We start from the raw sequence: 21412 nt of genomic DNA, 5'->3' as shown, positions 1-21412 counted from the left end.
TTTAAGATTTGAGTTTGGCGAGTCTGCATCTCCTGCCTCTTCTGCAGTCTCTTTTGCTAGTTTCTTTTCTTCCAGGAGGTTTCGATAGTTCTCCTTTATTTTTGTTGATTCGAATTTCTATATTATCTATAGATTTTACCAACTTATGTCATTATATACAATAATATTTTGTGGATCAGCGAGGAGTGTACATTCTCTCTCTCTCTCTCACCTGCATGGCGCTGGGTGGCAACCCCCCCTTCAGGGTATGGTTCTCTGCGGAGAGCCGATGCAGATCCACACTGACCCTCTGATGAGCCTGAGACAGCTCTGCCTGGGGGGAGAGATGGGAAAGGGAGACACTTCAATACTTCCATCAAACCTGCCAGAAACTCTGCACAGGGTGAACAAAACTAGAGGGAGTCAAGCAACAAACAAGCGTTTGGACTGTAGTGCCTTCATCAATATTATAATAACAATAACAATAATAATAATAATAAACTATTTATATAGCGCCTTTCACGCAAAAGCAGCTCAAGCACTTTACAAAAAAAAAATACATTTAAAATAAACATGTATACTAAAGGAGGGATTTAAAGAATTAAGAATTAGTACCAAACTGACACATAACAATGTAATAAAAACTATAAGAAAACTCTTTTTAACCACTGAGCAGAAACAAATCATATTAGAAGTACATTCAGTTTAAAAAGGGGTCATTCCGAGTCAATTCAACCAGCCAGTGTCACCATGTGTCTTGGATTTTTATGAAACCTGGTACATACTTAGATAATGCAAAACTATGAAAAAGTCTAGTTTTAGGTCTCCACTCCAAATAGTTTGAGATATGGCATATCACAACTTGGAGTTTTCCACCCTGCTTTTGCCTCCCAGACGTTGTGAAAAATTGCACACATTGAGGTAAAATGCTAATAACTTTTAACCCTTTGCAGTCAATTTATTCAGTGCTTGTCAGACGTGTCGGGTCCAATTTATTTTCACACGCGCTGTTTATTTCACATGCGCTGTTTAAATCCCCCCCCCCCACCCCAAGAGTAAAACAGGTTTAAGAGGCAGTGCATGGCAAAAGGACACTCGGTACTGCATCTCCAGCCAAGCCCCACCCCTTGCTCACTGTATTTTTCACATACAGTTTTCTCAGCTTCTTCCGGAGAAAAAACGACTAGAGAACTGCGCTTGACATCTTATTGGACTGGAAAGGGAAAATTGTAATGTCGGAGCTGGTCCGACATAGGACCGCAAAGGGTTAAAATATTTACGATAGGGCTACAATATTTTCGACATTATTAGAGTTTTAACCATAAATTCATAAAATCACATGAGAAATCTCCAAGTTATGCATTTAATGGTTAAATTCAGGTCCAAAGGTCATCAATTTGTTTTTTTTTTCAGCAGTCCGGTATTTCCACAGATGTGCAAAAATTAAGATGTGGCATAGGTGGTATCAAGTTGAGACTCATTTTGGGATCTTTCTCTGTTCCTGAGATAAAGAATTACCCAGCTTTTTTTTCCCCAGTGGAATTGCATTCTCAGGGCAATTAGGGGAAAGAAAGCAATTTATTGATGGAAATGCTTGAAAATCTTTTTGACATACTGTTTATGTTGTAAATCTTTGGTTGTGTTTTAAATATTCCTTATGACTTAAGAGTTAAATAGTGCTAGGTCCCACTCCTCTAAAATTTGAACCAAAACAAACTCATTACACCCCCGAAAAAAATATTGTAACAATTCACAACTCCTAGCTGAGGTGCCCCAAAGGTTTTAAAATGTATTTACCTGCTCTTTAACTTCACTATCAATTTACTTCACACCAATGACTGAACAGTTGAAGGTAGAACAATAAAGACTTTAACTACGTTAGTTCAGATTTATGCAAAAACTACAATTAACATGTAGATTAAAAATTATGGTGACTGAAAAAAGGAGGAAAAAAACATTGTCGAATGAAAACTATTTTAACTATTTAAATGGAGCTTAACTAAGATTCATTTGTGCTTTCTCAAGTTTGTACTGCCTCCCACTGTTACCAGTCAGAGTAGGAACGGGAAGTCAACACAGGAAAGACAAAATATTTCCAGTTCCTCTTTACTCAGAGGCACAAACTTGTGATGGCTGCAGGTACCTGTGATGGTCTTGGCAACCATCAGGCGCTGCTCAAGTATTGTTGAGTGTTGTTTAGTTCACTGCCTTGACGTTTTTCTTAGCCCATGAGTACAGTTGATAGGGAGTCAACAAACTAGCGGACCAAAAGTCTAAGCTTCAAGGAACTGTTGAGAATTTTCCTTTTAGTGAAACTTGATGCAGTAACTATAAGGAATCTACCTCATATTGTTGTATGTGTGTGTGTGTGTGAGCGAGGGACTAGCTACGTCACACCCTGCTTGCCTGCTTGCAGAGAGGGTGAGCGCATGAGTTCTGCATGTGTGGTTCCCACTGTCAAGCATGAAGGAGGCAGTGTCATCGTCTGGGGTTGCTTTGCTGGTGACAGAGTTGGTGATCTTTACCAAGGCCTTGGCAAGCTCAACCAGCCTGGCTATCATAGCATACTTCAGAGGTATGCCAATCCATCAGGATTACGGCTAGTTGGATAGTCCTTCATTCTTCAGCAAGATAATGACCCGAAACACACCTCAAAGTTGTGCAAGAACTATCTGGTGAAGAAGGAAAGTGAAGGACAACTCAATCTAATGACCTGGCCTGTCCAGTCTCTAGACCGGACCGATCCCATAGAACTTGCATGGGACGAACTGGACAGAAGAGTCAAAGCAAAGCTACCCACACATCTACATCTACATGCCCTACATCTCTGGGGAATTGCTGCAGAAGAGCTGGGAAGACATGTCGGGTGCTTTCCTGCTGAAACTTGTTAACCGAATGCCTCGTATTTGTGAGGCTGTTATTAAGGTAAACGGTGGCTATTTTGAGGAATCCAAGATTAAGAGACAATTTTCAATTTTCATGATCATTGCTTTGATACTCCTTGTTTTGCATTAGGTTATTGCCAGCTTGTTGACCGCAGGCTTGTCTCTTGTATGACCACCTCAAACTGCAAGGCAACACACAGGCAACAACAGCGTTCCTCTTGTTGCCACCAACAAAAGTTGCCTGTGTGACCAGGCCTTAAGGGTTATGTATTTAATCACACGCAGATCAATGTAAGCATCCAGAAATGAGAAATAACACAAGCAAGAGACGTATTAAATACCAATAAAAAAACCTACAAATACACTTCAGCTTTTATTGTTTGATACAATGCAACAGGCGATTCTCCTCTGTCTGTATCATCAGTTGGAAAAAAATCACAAATATGATCGTCCTGTTACACAGCTGATATGTAGAATACAGAATAGCTTTTCAGAATACTTATTTCAGTAAAGATAAATGAATCATACACACCAGCTATATCCAGTTCCCTGGAAATGGACTCCCAAATGTTCTCCCTCATTGCCGTGTCTATCATTTTTGTCTCCTTTATTGTACAGCTCCGGTTATTTTGATACAGCAAGAATATTTTTTTCTTCTGCCATTGTTTACTGAAGGCACGTAAGGGAAGCTGTTCCTCATTGGTCAATTGGTCCTAACTGCCGCGCGACAAAAATCACAAACTTAGACACCAATCCTATTTTTTTCGTATCGCTTCTGTGTCGCCCTTCGTATCGCAGGCAGTGTGAAAAATATAAAGTTGATTTGTTTTTGTTGTACGACACATTTGCTTGTTGTATCACGTCCTTTGTGCGGAGACCTTAAGGCAATGAAGTTCATCACTGTCTTGTTGGCAATAGTACATTGTAAATGGGTGGATTGTTGCTCTCCCAGTGAAAGCTCTATACTGCATCTTGACAGATAAATGAATACATTTCTGCAAAACCTATCAGGACAATGAAAAACTTACAAATATGCAGCCTGAGCTTTGGCAAGAAAGTGTTTGGTATGTGCATGACAAGTCCACTACTTGTATTGGATTATGTCTTCATTATCCATCTTAGCTTCTTCAAAAATTCCCTGTAGACAGGCTAACAGATTCTCAACCCCAGGGCATTCAAGGCAGAGATGGATCATTGTCTTCTCACTGTGGTGCATGCCAGCTGCAGGAATAGTTTCTTGTAATCTGGTTCAGCTGAAAGTACTGAAACCAGTAGCCTTTTGATTTTGATGAATCTCACAGACACCAAAATCCAACACCAAACACTGGAGCAACATAACATAACGATTGCTAACACCAAAGAAAGGGAAATGTAAAAAAAAAACTCTTACTGTACTGCAAGAAAACACTTCAAAGTACTTGCTCTTTAACGAACTTACAAATCTAAATTAGATTAATTAGTATAACAAACTGAAATAAATATCAAGATACAAAAATCAATACTCAAATAGGTTTCAAAACTATGGACAAATAATTTGAAGTGTTCCGTTTGAATTCTTAATAAATATTTAGTAACTCTGAGCTCTTACCTTGCACTTAATCAGTAGTGGAAGGATTTACAAAAGTTGTAAAACTGCTAGTTTAGTAACTACAAAACTATTAAAAGGACAATACATTTAATACAAATATTTATTGCTTTGATATGATAACTCCTGTGTTAATATAGATAGTAAATTCCTACTACAGTAGACTGAAGAAAGAAAATAGAAACTGTCACCGTTGGCTTCTGTTCCCACAGGAAATACCTGGACTGAGACAATGTGCTGTTCCACACCTGAGTGCATGCAGAGCAGGCTTTAGAAAGAACCGGGAAATGCAATGTTCTGTTACTGGGGAGCTACATTACGGAAAGTATTTTAAACACAACCACAAAATAATGCAGTGGAACTTATTTTAAGTATTTGGTAATATTATATAAATATATTATCATAATATTTAATGCCTGACAAATTCATTTACTTATTTTTTTTTTTATCATGAATATCTTTTTAAAGATAACATAAAGAATTTCTATCCAGAGTTAGATCAATGTTTTGACTCCCTCGTGCGTAACTCTCAGCTTGATACTGCCTTTTCTCCTCCTTATTCTCAAATAAAAAAAAAGCTCCCTTGATGACCCATTGACCCTATGACTAACAATCTATCTGGGTGTGAATGTTCGTAGCTCTATCACACCTATTTCAAAAGTCATTGGCTTTTAACAGCATTGTGTGTGTGTGTTCTTTTGCAACCTTGGCTACCCGAAAAAGGAGTGGCACACCCAATAGGTATAACCTGCCATATCTCAGGAACTATTAGGACTTGACCACTCAAATTTCAGATTTTTCCATAAAAATCGCTTTAACTAACTTTGTACCATCATTTTCATCAAAATTTGAGACGTATGGTGACATTTTTACAACATTCAGTGCCTTTGTATATGTCTGTGTTATCTCTGTAGTGGATGGGGCTACGAGATACACCCTTTTGTTTCCAGCTTCATTCGACTCTTATTGGTCTCACTCGGCCATTTAAAGATTTTCTCGGATTTTTCTGGAGAAAAAACGAGTAGAGACCTGTGCTTGACGTCTTTTTGATGATGTCAGACAGGGGAAATTGTAATGTTGGACCTGGTCCGACATAGGACCGTAGAGGGTTAATAAGAATTCTGTCTTATCTCGCGTTAACTGCATAAAATTTTGAGACATCAAACTTAATATCAGTAAGACACTCAAATAAAATGGTAGTAGCATTGGTATCACCTGGTTTAACAGAGAGGTAGAGCGGTGTGTCATCAGCGAACAATATCACCTAGTGGTAACATATAGTACCGTGAAAAAGTATTTGCCCCCTGTCTGATTTTCTGCATTTTTGCACATTTTTCACATTGAATTTGGTCAGATCTTTTTTTGTGGGTTGTAGTAGTATATAGAGGGAGTCTTAGAGAAAAAATTACACCAAAGTTTGGTGCTTCTTTCATTTGTTTGGTGTGTAAGGTAACCAAACATGCAATCTTCAGGTGTGAAAAAGTTATTCCCCCCACTCAATTAAAGGGATAATTAGGGCCAGCTGTTTGAATACTTTGGACAACAATCAACAATCAGGCCTGATTTGGGCCAGACCTGCCCAACATAAATCTGACTAACTTTGGCCCTTACCATCAGAGTGAAGTTATCAGCACACATGTTCTAGAGGCACATCATGCCACGATCAAAAGAAATTCCTGAAGACCTCTGGAAAAAAAGTTGTTAATGCCTATCAGTCTGGAAAGGGTTACAAAGCCATTTCTAAGGCTCTGGGGCTCCACCAAACCAGTCAGAGCCATACTGTCCAAACGGAGAAAGTTTGGGACAGTAATGCCAGGAGTGGCCGTCCGGCCAAAATCTCTCCAAGAGCAAGGCGTAAAATCATCCACGAAGTCACAAAGATCCATAGAACAACATCCAGGGATCTGCAGGCCTCTCTTGCCTCGGCTAAGGTCAGTGTTCATGACTCCACCATCAGAAAGACACGGGGCAAAAATGGGATTCATGGCAGAGCAGCAATGCGGAACCCACTGCTCACTAAGAAGAACATGATTGCTCATCTCAAGTTTGCCAAAAACCACCTGGATGATCCTCAAGAGTTCTGGAACAATGTTCTATGGACAGATGAGTCAAAAGTGGAACTTTTTGGCAAACACAGGCCCCGTTATGTCTGGCGAAAACCAAACACTACATTCCACAGTAAGAACCTCGTACCAACGGTCAAGCATGGTAGTGTTATGATTTGGGTAAGCTTCATCAGGACCTGGACGACTTGCCATCATTGAAGGAACCATGAATTCTGCTCTGTATCAAAGAATTCTACAGGAGAATGACATGCCATCCGTCCGTGTCACTGAGTTGAAGCAGTTCCCAAGCAGTTCTACATGAAGGAGTGGGCCAAAATTCCTCCACAGCGCTGTGAGAGACTGATCAATAACTACAGGAAGTGTTTGGTTGCAGTTATTGCTGCTAAAGGTGGAGCAACCAGTTATTGAGTCTAAGGGGGCGATTACTTTTTCACACGAAGGCACTGGGTGTTGCATAACTTTCTTTAATAAATAAATAAAATAGGTATCAAAATGTTATGTTATTTGTTCATTCAGGGTCCCTTTTATCTAATATTAGATTTTGGTTGAAGATCTAACAATATTCAGTGTCAAAAATATGCAAATATGCAAAAATGCAGAAAATCAGACAGGGGGCAAATAATTTTTCACGGTACTGTATATAAGGGAAACAGAATGGAGAATGGAGCCCTGAGGGACACTACATATTATTAAAGCTTCTGTTTTTTGGGTTTTATTAATTGTATTTCGGTGCTTATTTTTAGCTATTTTCAAGTTTTATGATATATTTCGTTTTTGATATACTGTAATGATTTCCATTGCACGAGAGTAGATGTTGAACTTCATGCTGATTTGAACTCGGCTCTCGCCAAGATAAGCCCCAACTAAGACGTAGCTTTGCAGTAAACTAATGTGATCCATCTGCATCTCCATCCATTTGCGTTTCTTTCCATCTTTTGATGTAGATATCCTTCCACCTGGTGTTGATGGCTGAAGTGTAGTGCTGGCTCCAGGGATCAGCTTATTTCGCCTCCCCAGCGCCTCAGCACATACAACGGCTGCGATGCTGGCTCTGGGGATCAACCACAGTGCGGTCTCCCCAGCGCATCAGCATGACAGCCGTCTGGATTGAGCCAAGTAGAGTACATCTCTGGGGTTTTCAAGTGGGCACCTTCCATCCTCTGTGTTTCACTGACTACCCCATGACACCTCAAGAGGTTTCAACAGTCATTCTGGCGTCCCAGCATCACCCCCTCCATCCCCCACTCAGCTCAGCCCAGCTTACTTACCCGTACACCAGCGATGCTTTCTTTCTATTGTGCTCGAGATCCCCATCCAGAATCTTTCTGTCTCAACCACAGACTGTTGCTGCTCCTTTCTGATGTTCTTCACTGTGCGACGCAACTCTTGGCCACTGAATCGAACGTCTCTGAGAAACTGGGTTGTAGAGTGTGCCACAAATCCTCGACAACCCACCTCCACTGGGTAAACTCAGACTCTCCATCCTTGCTGTTCCGCTTCAGCAGCTAGTTCAGCATACCAAAGTTTCTTCCTCTCATACACCTCATCCACAGCATCCTCCCATGGCACTGTTAACTCTACCAGATGAACAAGGCGTGCTGATCCAGACCATAAGACAATGTCTGGTCGAAGGTTAGTGGTAGCAATCTCAGGTGGAAAAATAAGCCATTGACCAACATCTGCCAGCATCTTGCAGTCTCTAGCAGCTTCCAGTTGTCCTGAGCGAGGCTTGGTTTTAACACCTTTTCTTGGTGGTTGCTCTCCTGGACGGAGGAATATTGTCTTTTGTGTGTAATGATTTGATGGAACTTGTGGCAACTTATTGGTCATGTTACGCTTGTCTTCCAATGCTAAGACCAAACATCGCAGCACCTGGTCACGGCGCAAAGTAAACCGTCCTTGGCTAAGACCCACCTTACAGCCTGTCAGAATGTGCCTTAATGTTGCAGGTGATGAACACAAAGGACATGAGGGATCCTCACCCACCCAGAGGTTTACGTTCTGTGGTGATGGGAGAACATCATATGCTGATCTGATCATATGCAGCCTTAGCATCTTCCACAGCTTTCTTTGCCATCCATTTTCTTCCAGTTTTCAACACAGGCTCCCTTACGCATTTGTCATGTGAATCTACTAATGTCATTTCCAGTCGGCCTTTGGCGCACTTAAACTCCTCGGTTAGAGCAGAGACTGGTAGCTGCAGTATTCCTTTACCATAAAGTCCCACTCAGCTGAGGCAGCGTGGAACTCCCAACCATTTCCTGACGTATGAACGGATTAAAGCTTCCAGCTTCTCAACTGTTGTCAAGGAAATCTTGTACACAGTCATTGGCCACAGCAGTTTTGGCAATAGACCAAACAAAACACTGAAAAAGTTTCAGTTTGCCTGGTAAAGCGCCGCTGTCTATGCTCTTCAATCCTTCCACTGCTTGTTGTCTAATTTCTCCCACACAAACTGTGTCCTTTAGATCACCGTCGTACCATCTCCCTAGACTTTTGACTGGCTTCTCGGACGCTGTTGGCATTGCCTCACTGTTAAAGTAGAACCTTTTATCTACTACTTTACCTTTAATTATAGAGATGCTCCTTGATTTAGTGGGCGTGAATTGCATTTGTGCCCATTCATAAGAACATAAAGTTTACAAACGAGAGAAGGCCATTCAGCCCATCTTCCTCGTTTGGTTGTTAGTAGCTTATTGATCCCAGAATCTCATCAAGCAGAAGGATCCCAGGGTGTCAGCTTCAACAACATTACTGGGGAGTTGATTCCAGACCCTCACGATTCTCTGTGTAAAAAAGTCCCTCCTACTGTTCTGAATGCCCCTTTGTCTAATCTCCATTTGTGACCCCTGGTCCTTGTTTCTTTTTTCAGGTCAAAAAAGTTCCTTGGGTCGACATTGTCAATACCTTTTAGAATTTTGAATGCTTGAATTAGGTCGCCGCGTAGTCTTCTTTGTTCAAGATTGAAAAGATTCAAGTCTTTTAGCCTGTCTGCATATGACATGCCTTTTAAAACCTGAATAATTCTGGTCACTCTTCTTTGCACTCTTTGTAGAGCAGCAATATCCTTTTTGTAGCAAGGTGACCAGGACTGAACACAATATTCAATGTTATTGGTTAATTTGCCCTATAACTGATTAGTGCAGGCTACGGTTGTAGTCATTGTTGTCATGTCATCCATGTATGCTCGAATTGGTGGTAGTCGCATTGCAGAAGCCAAGCGCTCTCCTCCCACTACCCATTTTGATGCCCTTATAATTACTTCCATTGCCATGGTAAAAGCCAGTGGAGAAATGGTACATCCTGCCATTATCCCAACTTCTAGGCATTGCCAAGTAGTGCTGAATTCTGAAGTTGAAAAACTAAATTGCAAATCTCCAAAGCAGACTTTCACTAAATTTGTTATTGTCATCAGTACACTGAAAAAATCAAATGCTGCCCAAAGAAGTTCATGTGGCACTGAACCATATGCATTAGCAAAATCCAGGAATGTCACATGGAGCTCCTTCCTCTCCTTTTTTGCTGATTGAATTTGCCAGATTACGCCGATGTGTTCTAAGCATCCTGGGAAACCTGGAATGCCTGTTTTTTGTACTGAAGTGTCAAGGAAGCAGTTCTTTAATAGGTAGGTTGACAATCTCTGAGCCATAATGCTGAAGAAAATCTTGCCTTCTGTGTTTAATAGGGAAACAGGACGAAACTGACCGATGCTTGTAGAATCCATTTCTTTTGGTATACAGACTCCACCTGCTCGGCGCCATGCTCTTGGTACAACCTGTTTTTCCCATGCCTCTTTCATCAATTTCCACAGGATTCGCAGAACTCCAGAAGCACTCTTGTATACTCTGTATGGAACTCCATTAGGCCCTGGAGATGATGATGCCCTTGCTTTTTTCATAGCTTGCTGTACTTCTTTCCACTTAGGTGCACAGTCCTCCATTTGGTATTCGGGTAGATTGATAGGTAGGATGTCTGAAGGAATTGACATAGGCTTCTGCCTTTTTGAATCTGTATGTGTTTCACTGGTGAATATCTTCTTTACAAATTTCAATTTATCTTTATAAAAGTTGGTTCTCGCTCGCTCTTTCTTTTTATAGCGTTTCCGTAGGCACTCAGCTCTGCGCAATGTTGCAAGCTTATCTTTTATGACCCTTTGTAACAGATTGAGTCCCTCCTCCTGACTTTGTTCTGCTTTTCTCCACTGCTTCCTCAACTGCCAATTTTCTCTAACTAAGCTTTCAATCTCCTGCTGCCGTCTAGACTTTCCAGGAATAGTTTGTACTTTTTCCTTCCTTTTTTCAATTCCAAACCTCTCACTTCCATATGCGTAGATGATATCCCCAAATTTATCCAGCTTCTTTTCAACTGTTCCATTTAACCTTTCCAAAGTAAAACAGAGATCTGTGTTTACTGTGTCCCACGCAGTTTTCTCACAAGCTCTTGGCCATTTAACTACAGGCTTGTGCCCGTGAGGAAAATCTTGCATTCTGCGTTTAATAGGGTTTAAAGTATTCTGAACGACTGAATGATAGATACAAGTCAAGAAGGTGGTACATTGCCTAGCAGCACTGGGAAATGTATTTACTATTATTTTTGTAGTAGGCTTTATTTTTTAATTGGAAAAGGGTAAAGTCAAAGTGATTTGATCAACCATTTCCACACTTTTTCCCCCGTGTTTTCCGGTGTTTATTGGCTATCCACTGATTTCATTTTTTGTATCGGGGGGGGGGGGGGTGTTTTATCGGGTTTTATTGGTTAAAACCGAAAATCAGAAGCCCTATCTATAATATAGCCATTCCTGATACAGACTCCCCCAAGGAAACACAGTACCGTCTGTCAGATATCAGATATGACATAGATCAGTTCAGAACAGTTCCAGAGAGACCCACCCATTCTTTAAGACGATTTATTAAAATTGCATAATCCACAGTACTGAATGCAGAGCTCGGGACTAAAATAGGATATCGCATAGATCATTTGCAACAATAACCAGATCAGTCTCTGTGCTATGATTTGAACGTAACCCTGACTGAAACTTCTCCAAAATAGTATTACTATCGAGGAAACTATTCATTTGTTTAAATACTACTTTTTCAAGAACCTTAGCTAAAAAATGAAGGTTTGAAATAGGAAATAGAATACCATCTTAATTAGATTATTGAAACTAAATTGAGTCAAGCAGACAAGCGTTTGGGCTCTAGTGTCTTCGTGAGAGTGCGCGTCAATGTGAAGTGGAGTGACTCACCAGCTGTTGTTGCACAGAGCTCTGTGATTGGCTGAGAGTTTTCTGCAATGTTTGAAGCAGAGACTCAGAGTTCTGGACCTGTTCCATCAAAATAGACACCTGCAACAGAATACACACAGATCAACACAAATATCAACTAGTCCCGCCAGGATTCCGCGATTCAGATTAAAAAAAAAAAAAAAAAAAATCAACGAATTTGCTCCCTCTCGCAGAATTTTCAATTTCTTGCAAAAAAAACCCGGAAACTCAAACATTTGCTCCCTACTATTACTGTAAATGTCACTAGAGCGCATACATGCGATTTGTATATTGAGTGGCGGGGTTTGGTGCAAGCTTTAGTTCTGCCATGGAGAGATTCCTAAGGCCAAATAAGGTATTATTATTATTATTATTATTATTATTATACAAAACGATGTCATAGTTAATTCGCAAGTTCAAAGCAAAGCGTTGTTCTGTTACTCCTGTGTGAAAACAAACAGGACGTTGCGCGTTCCCATTTGTTTTGTGGTATGTGATGGCAGGGCTTTCACATTGTGACCTTGGTCAAAGAAACAAAAAGGCTAGTTTATCAGCCAATCAGTGTCGCCTGTCCCGGGTTCCAAGGGCTTGTCAATTTCGAAACTCTTTCTATGTGCTGTCTTGATGTGGATACGTTTTAAAATTACAACATTTTGGTGAACACCACATGTTTGTAAAGCAGTGCATTTGTAAAATGTAGCAATGCTAATTGGAATCCCAGTGCACCGTTACAATCTTATTCTGCTTGGCAAATGTCACTATTACTAATGTGATTACATATAGTCGTATGTTTTGGCCATAACTGTATTTAATTAATTTTTTCAGAACTGTTATGTACAGTCAGCACTCAGATATCCATTACCCAGACACACGTCAGTCTGGTTTTACCTGTATTAAGATATATATATATCAATCCCCATTTTTAATCCCCACCCATTATACATATATATATAGATATAGATATTATAGATATGATCTATATATATATATAAGATATAGATATATATATACAGATATTTGGTTTAATTACGTGAACGGGCCGTTGAGGCAGTGTGGTAAAAGACTATGTTAAAAGCGGGTAGAGAAGTTACAATGTTACATGAACCCCAAAGTGGTTTTCAATTAGTAATGTGTTTCTCAAGAGAAAGAGTATTTTATGATGAATATGATTTCTGACAACCGGTCAACCTGACTATGAAGCTGTTACAATGTACTTGTTTAACCAAAAGTTAAATCATTAACACATTCTCTTTCTCAATAAAAATACTACTTTGGTTGGACTGTAAATATAGTACTGTACCAACAAAACCAACCACAGCACATCTAAATGGAAGCCTACTTATTTTAAAACCTAGTCCTTTCAGATATGTATTTTTGACATTGTATCTTTTTTGTATTCCCTGAAAAAAAAAAGTGTTTGTCTTTTATAATGCTGCGTTATTCACCCAGCGCTAACAAATTTCAATAAAAGAATTTGATGAAAGACCCCTCTGGATCAAAAACGAAACTAACAGGAGGACCGTCTTCAGAGAGTTACATTCGAGACAGATTGCTGTAAATATCCTGCCTCGACCCTGCTGAATCAAATCTGCCATGAATAATCTACCACCATTACGTGCCATCTCTTGTGATAAGAAATAAAACCGCAACAGTGCAAAGAAAAAGAGGCGCTACAATCTGCGCCTCCCTGTACAGTTCCTCATGTTTATTCTTTCCATACGAAATGTGTGTCTGTGTGTGTGTGTGTGTGTGTCTGTGAGTGTGTGTCAGTGTGTGTGTGCGTGTGTGTCTGTGCGTGTGTGTCTGTGCGTGTGTGTCTGTGTGTCTGTGTCTGTGTCTGTGTGTGTCTGTGTCTTTGTGTGTGTGTGTCTGTCTGTGTCTGTGTGTGTGTGTGTATGTGTGTGTGTGTGTGTGTCTGTGTGTGTCTGTGTCTGTGTGCAGAGCAGGGGGTTCCATCTATAAAATATGGCAAACATGTTTGTTCTGTTTTTTTTAAATATTTTAGTAATGTGAAAAAAATGAATTTAACTGTGACTTTAAAGTTAAAGTTAAAAGAAAGTGTGATTGTGCCCTGTCCGATAAAAAATCATGACTCAAAATAGGTATATTTTAAATTTTTCCATTAAACAAATAAAGAAATAAATGTTTGTTTTAAAACAGTGCTGTGTCAAGGATGACCTCTTAAAACCCATAATAATGCTCAACCCACCCACCCCCACCCTCCTACCTTGTGTCCGGAAGGTTTGTAGCCTGGGCCCCAAAGATTATGGACATTCCGCTTCCCTGAGATCAACACAGAATGCATACAGAATACACAAAGACACTCACACTGACACACACAGTTCCTGCTCCACTCTCTCTCACCTGCTTGGCACACTCCAGTGCACTGTGTCTCAGTTCCTGCTCCAGTCTCTCTTTCTCACTCCTCTCTCTCTCAAACTCCTGGTTTGATTGTGTCAGCGAAATCTGGACCTGCTTCAACTGGAGACAGGAAGAGGGTCACTCACAAATCCTTCCTCCTTCTCTGTGTCACAATCAAACCATTCCACGCTGTATCACTCACCTGTACCTGCAAGCTCGCCCACTCTTTGTCAGTAACCAGTCTGTGCCCAGGGGGGGGCAGGTAGATGGCTTCGGGTACGAGGGTCCCGGTCGACACCAGCGAGGCCGTCTCCTCCTGCTCCGGAGTCAGTGTTTGGGGGTGCCTGCGCTCCAGGCAGGGGGTCCCCAGAGAGAAGGAGTCGGGGTCCCCCCCTGTCCCCCCATTCCGACAGGAGAAGGTGTCGTCCTCACTGCCCCCCCCCTCAAAGAGAAGAGGGGGGGATGGGGGCAGGGAGCGAAGGAGGGAGGGATCGGAGGTATAATCAACCTCTTCATCCTCCTCTCCCTCCCCATCCCTGGAGTGACGACCCCCAGCTCCTGCTCCCCCTCTCCCCTCCATCCTCCTCCTCTCTCCTCCCTCATCCTCTCCTGCTGCTGTCCTGGGATATTGCCGCTGCTGCTAGGAGAGAAACAGAGAGTGGAGGGGAGAGGGGGAGAGATGGAAAGAGGTCAAAGGGAGGGGAGAGGTAGAAGGGAGAGAGGTTAAGCAAAGGTTTACAATGACATTCATTATATTCGTATTCTTTTTACCCTCCAGTCTTCACTCTTAACCTGTCCATCTCAGACTCCCCTCTCTCTCTCCCACATCTCCTCATCTGTCAGTTCTCTGATCGCTCACTCAAATTTAAAGGTGCTTTATTGGCATGACAACCTTGGTGGTATTGCCAAAGTAGTTAGAAGTACAATATATAATATATTTAAAAAAATAATTGCATAAAACGTCATGAACATCAATATAAACAATAAATAATGAAAAGGAATAAAATAAAATAAAGAGGTAGGGATGTAAAACAGAACACTGGTAAATGAACTGGTGCAGGTCTCGAACTGCTATCAGAACTAGGGTAACCAGTTTAGAATCATTTTTTTCCTCCCAGTTTTTCGCTTTTTTATTGAGAACTAGTTTGCTATTTTGATTATAAACCAAGCTGTTTTGTTTTAGTATTTCAGTGCATACAAGTAATTTCAGTTGAATCCCGTTGTTGGCAGCTTAAATACCTATTTTTAGCTGCATCAACCGTTGTTTTGTAAAAAGACTGATTCTTTGCAATTGAACTGCACATTTGTATTTGCATTATTTAACTGCATAATGTATACCGAACACATAGTAGTAATTGAAAATAATTGAATAATTGAAAATAGTCAAGTTCAAGGTAAAAATTTGCTGTTCCAAATGCAAAAATCTGAAAATGTCAAAATTGCTTCACATTCAGTTAGGGTGCTAAAAGGCATGGTGCAAACATAGATACACAGTATAAAATGCCGGCATTAGTGAATGGGTCAACTGTGCGTCTGTTTTGACTTTGAAACTTTTGACTCCTTCGCACTCACCAGCTGTATAGTTGGGCTCATCGATCTGAGAGTCTCTTTTCCATAAACATTAATGTGACTTCTACAGCAAGTGGTCGTACTTAATACAAATTCAAGCTAGTAACCCATGTATTGCAGTGTTCTGTGGCAGACTGCAAGCACCAGCCAAACAGGGAAGCTGCTCCAGATTTCCTATAGTAGCTCATGCTAATCTCTGACACATCACTTCCTTAGATTTGTGCTAAGCTGTATTCATAAAATGAATAAGAAATAGCCAAAACTATTTGTGTATATAAATGTAATTTGTAGACCAAAGTGATTTTCCGTTTCAACATTACCATTTGATAAGTCATTTCCATGTTTTTCCATTTCATTCCATTTGAGAAATATAGCCAAACTTAGACCAATTATTTCTGTATCTGATGCCGAGAGACTATTGCATGCCTTTGTTTCATCTGGAATTGATCATTTTTTTCTGTGTCCCAAAACGTGTGGTATCCCGCTTGCAGCTTGTTCAGAATACCGCTGCTAGAATTCTGACTAAAACCAGGAAACGTGAACATGTTACCCCTGGTTTAGCTTCTTTACACTGGCTCCCTGTGCAGTACAGAATTGATTTTAAGATTTTGCTGTTAACTTCCAAGGCTCTGAATGGATTAGCAGCTAGTTATTTTGCAGGATTCCTGACCCTGTATCTTCCAAACTGCACTCTGAGCCCCTTATTCCTAGGGTCAACAAAAGCAACTGGGGAGGGGGGAGGGCTTTTTCTTCTAGATCTCTGAAATAATGGAATGCTCCACCTTTGTTTGTCAGGGAAGCTGGGACCACTACAGTTTTCAAGTCAAGGCTTAAAAACACACATTTATAAAATGGCTTTCTCGTCTTTGAATTTGAAAAAATACTGTTCGAAATTAGAGGATTTAGGAGAAAAACCTCACAACATATGAACAACATTAGAAAAAGAAATGTGCGAAGACCTCAAGCAAACCAAGAATGAGTGGCCGAGGAAGAAAGCAGGGTTGCAGAAGTGGACAGGAGAAAAGTGCGTACATCAGCAATGCTTGTTCATTTACTTCAGAAAGAAAGAGCTGGAAAAAAAATACTGTCAGAATTTACAGAATTCCAGAAGGAAGTGAGGAGAGAGACATGATGTAGGCTGTTGAAAAACTGCTAATGGAAAAACTGGAATTACCAAGAGGGCCCCTAAACGTTGCCAAGACTCAACGCACACTCTCACTCCTAAACCAACAGACCCTGGTGCCCGACCAAGATCGATCAGAACACGGTTTCTGAACTATAATACAAGACAACTGGTTTTCCAAGCGGCCTGGACGAAGAAGGGACTTTTTTTAAACGGGGCTCAGATATACCTTGACCAGGACTTTTCTGCTGAAGAAGAAAAGGAACAGAGTTCGTACAGGCTAATGAGAAAACAGCTCGGGGCCTGTGGCAGGGTGCCCTGCCCCTGTGCGTACTGTGTTTTGTATGTGATGTGTTTTATGTTGTATGTAGCGTGTTATTGATTGTGTATGTATTGGTGCATGGGATATAATGTGGGGTTCAAATCGAACGACTGATTAGCTATCTCGGTACAGCTGCATAAAAGAGTTGGGTGTTCAATGTGGAAAGAAAAGGAGAGAGGAGGAGAGTAAGAAATAAAAACTAAAAGAGCAATTGCTACTTGTGCTGATCTAAGTCAGCACTTGTTTGTTTTGTCCACCATTTGTTTGTCTGTCTATTTATTTTGGCCAACGCGCCGTTTGTTTTGTTAAAGTGTTTGTGTTTTGTTTAAACCTTTTATTTATGTTAATAAAACACTGAGCACCGCAGTGTATCAGTTTCACCCCGCAGCTGCTATGTGTTTTGGTTTCATTTCTGGTCTGATGTATGAAAACTCCAGCATGGCAGCAAAAGGCGTGGAGGATTTTGGAATACGTGCAGACATACCTGAACACCCTGACTGGAAAGACCAACCGATGTCCTCGGACTGGATTTCACAGAGCCCAGCAAGAGGCACCGCAAAGGCACCCGGTAACGAAAGCAAGGAAATCTACGACCTTCTACAGTCCTTTCGGAGACATGGCCGGGAGTGAAAAGAAAACTTCATTCTTTATTGGAATTGAAGGTAAAAAGGAATAATGAACTTAACCTGTGAGCCCAAAACTGAAGCTTTCTATTACAATTAAAAGAAAAAATAAACAGCGAAGAAGAATATGAAGGAACTGAATTACTGAGACTGGGAATATTATTACCTTTTATTTTTACTGACTTTGTTTCTTTATTGTTACATAAACTGAGATGGAATACTATTGTAACAGGGGTACCACATGCATAATGGTAACATTTTTGTATATGAAGGTACAGCTAAGTTAACATCCAGATGTCTTATACTTTAAATGTCCCCCTTTTTTTTCTAAACCTTTGCTGTAATCTGAAGGACATTCAACTGAAAATGTGGAGAAGGAAGGGAGACGAATCCCAATGAAGGGGAAAACAATTGGGAAGGAGCTCAGCTATGTGCTGATTTTGATTGCTAACAAAAGGGCAAATATGATTCAATGCCCAAGAATGGCAAAAAACACGTGGATGTTCTGTGAGGCACATGATAGCTACCCCAGTTTTAAGGTAGCAGTTTTAGAAATCAAATTTGTATTGCATATGACTTGGTTTAATACATTTGTGTAAAGATGTATTATAGTTCTACTAGTTATAAATTTTGGGGGTTTAATATTATCTCCTGCATAAAAAAAAGCTAAAAGAATACAAGAATTCGACTGAAAAAAATGTGTTTTATACAAGGTTAAAGGGGGCTGGCGGGTTCAAAACTTGGAAACATCTGAGATGTAGTAGACAGAAAGCAATTCAAATAATGATACATTAGATGGATACAAATCATCTTAAGATTATATCCAGGGTTCTCACCAGCGCTGTTCAAACACTGTTGATCATTCCTTTATGTGTGGAATTGGTTTGCTTAAAATACTTTACTCGGCTCTCAATATTCCTCATTGGGTTGGTTATGGCAGCATGTTCTTTAGTTTGCTGCGTATAATGTATGCAACACAGAGACGGGATTGAACTTCACTGAACTTTGTAAGCCCATCCCCCCGTTGACGGATGAGACTAGATCCAGGGTCTGCCCCTGATACACAGCTCTGTAATAAGCAACACTGTTGCAGATCTTTATTATTATACCCTAACTACATTCACTCTAAGACTCAGCCACTGTGGAACAATACTGTAAGCAGGTCATAAACATACTGTTTCAGCAAGGCAAAAATACATTTAAATGCCAGAGCCTACCATTTACAATACACATAAATATTACATTTTAATTGCACTACAACTCTGATTACCATTTCATAAATGCTTCGAAGTTCTCGCACCTTCCAGCCTACCGCCAGCGCCCAAGGTGGCATTCACAGTCTGCTGGGGCAACAGGGCCTGAACACCGCCCTCCACCCCAAAACAGACAACCAGGCAGAGGCAGATCCGGCGGCAAGGGACCACCGCTGGCCATGGGTAACCGGTTCTCCGGCTGGAGACCAAGGCCAGGGCATAAGAAAGACCCGCCCTATCCCAAGCCAAAGGGAGACAGCCCCTGAGGGGCCCCGGCTGCCACCAACCCCCATCACAACCGGACTGACCAAAGGCAACGACCCATGGCAAGGCTGCACCCAGGACTCCTGGGTGCTATTGACAATGAGACAATAGACACAAAAGAGGTCATAGATCATGTGACGAAGTTAAGGCTCTCAGTACATCAACAGAAGATTAACTTTGTACCGTCTCAGTCCATAGTGTTCCTGGGGATCTAACTGAACTCTGTGAGCATGCTTGCCTCACTGTTGGAAAACAGGTTTCAGTTGTTGAGGGCCACACTCCGCCTATTCAGAGAGGACGCTCTCCTACAGGTCAAAATATATCAAAGGTTGTTGGGACTGATGGCAGCAGCCTCGAGAATCCTACCACTAGGGCTGCTGAGAATGCGCCCGCTTCAAGCCTGGGTGACTACACTCAAGATGCACCCGGTCCGAGATCGGTACCGGCTGGTGCGAGTGTCCAGACAATGCCGGAAGACATCCGGGCAATCTGCGCCTCAGACCTCCCTTCAGATCCCCTCACAGAAGGGAAGTGGTCACTACAGACGCCTTCAGCCTGGGCTTGGGAGTGGTCTGGAATGGGAGAGGTATAAGAGATTGGCAGCAAGCGCACATAAATGCCCAAGAGCTGCAAGCAGTGAACCTGGCATTATCTCATCTTCGCCAGCAATTAGTGCACAAATATGTGCTGGTCCGGACAGACAATACTACAGTGGTAGCCTACATAAACCACCTAGGAGGCCTGCGCTCGCCAGGGCCTTCACCACGCAGCCCAGATTCCTGTCCTGGACGCATGCACAGACTCTTGTCCTGGACGCACAGAAACTTGCGTTCCACCAGGGCGGTTCACCTCCCCGGTGTGGACAACAAGGCAGCAGACCTGTCCAGAAGAGCTCCAGACAGCTCGGAATGGAGACTGCATCCTCAAGTGCTGAAACAGATTTGGGAGATGTTTCGATCGGCACGAGTCAACCTCTTTGCCACAGCCGAGTCCACTCATGGAGTCTCCATGGAGAGAGACAGGGGTCCCCTGGGAGTAGACGTGCTAGATCACCCATGGCCACAGGGGCTCTTGTATGCGTTCCCTCTGCTACCATTACTACCCCTGACACTAGAGAGGATCCGGGTGGAGAGAGCACACTGGTTTGTCTCCTGTCCCACAAGTTCCTGCTGTTGGAGAGGAGACAGCAAGGACCTCCCGAGCCAAGTGGAGGGGTGTGGTGGAGTGTCCCGCCCTTTATGTTTATTAGTGTTTTATGTTGTATGTAGTGTGTTAATGTTGGTGTTTATGTATAAAATACATGGGATATAAATATGGGCTACGAGCACGAGCGTTTAAAATGTACGTTTGTATTTAGGCACGAGGATTGCACAGTTGATTAACAATCGAGTCTCGGTACAGCTGCATAAAAGCAGCATGTTTTCATTGACTCGGGCGTGTGTTTGTGAGTGGAGAACGGGTGGAGTTAGAAGGCGATTTAAAAACAAAACAAATGCTACTCCTCTTGTTTGGTTCGTCCACGTCTGTCGTGTGTGTCTGTTTGTTTGGCCAACGCGCCTTTTTGTTTGTGTTGGTTTTGTTTTGTTTTTATTTGCTGTTTATCATTTTAAAAAAAATACTGAGCGCCACGGCTCAGTTTTCACCTGCCAGTCCTTGTTTTGGAGTCTGTGTTCTTCAGGGTCTGACAGGGTCTGGCCATTCTGGTCACAAGGGGCTATTATGACACCCGAACCCAGCCCAGCTCCAACTCTGGGTCTGGCCGTTGAACGGAGCCGTCTATTCAGACAAGGTTTGTCAGATGCAGTAGTGGAAACACTAGTCTGCTAGGGCGCCGAGCACTAGAGCCCAGTACTCATACAAATGGAAAGTTTTCCCCAAGACTGGTGCCTATTGAGACAATATTAACCTTCTTACAACACCTGTTTGATGCAGTAAAATCAGCGTTCACTTTGAAGGTATACCTGGCAGCAATATCAGTGTGCCAAGACAAAATTGACTCTGTGTTCCCTGGGGCACATTTGTTCGCAGTGCAATTTCTTAAAGGGGCTCGGAGGCTTCGTCCTCCCATGAAAAGTATGGTCCCCAAGTGGGCAGCAGAACTGCGCCCTGTTTCATTGAA

At 41.8% G+C, this 21412-nt stretch overlaps 1 protein-coding gene across 1 annotated transcript in view; it reads right to left on the bottom strand.

Moving 5' to 3' along the window:
• rabep2 (rabaptin, RAB GTPase binding effector protein 2) overlaps positions 1-21412 on the bottom strand; it is a 55302-nt gene that overhangs the window by 21427 nt on the left and 12463 nt on the right. The window contains exons 5-9 of the mRNA XM_041239498.1: positions 14744-14776; positions 14342-14710; positions 14143-14259; positions 11761-11859; positions 212-313 (exon numbers count right to left, since the gene is read on the bottom strand). Of these exons, the coding sequence (XP_041095432.1) occupies positions 212-313; positions 11761-11859; positions 14143-14259; positions 14342-14710; positions 14744-14776 (720 nt within the window). The remainder of the gene's footprint in view (positions 1-211; positions 314-11760; positions 11860-14142; positions 14260-14341; positions 14711-14743; positions 14777-21412) is intronic.

Source organism: Polyodon spathula, chromosome 55 (assembly GCF_017654505.1).
Source record: "Polyodon spathula isolate WHYD16114869_AA chromosome 55, ASM1765450v1, whole genome shotgun sequence".
Classification (NCBI taxonomy): Eukaryota; Metazoa; Chordata; class Actinopteri; order Acipenseriformes; family Polyodontidae; genus Polyodon; species Polyodon spathula.
Note: the sequence above shows the minus strand (reverse complement) of the source record. Positions and strands in the feature narration are given on the sequence as shown.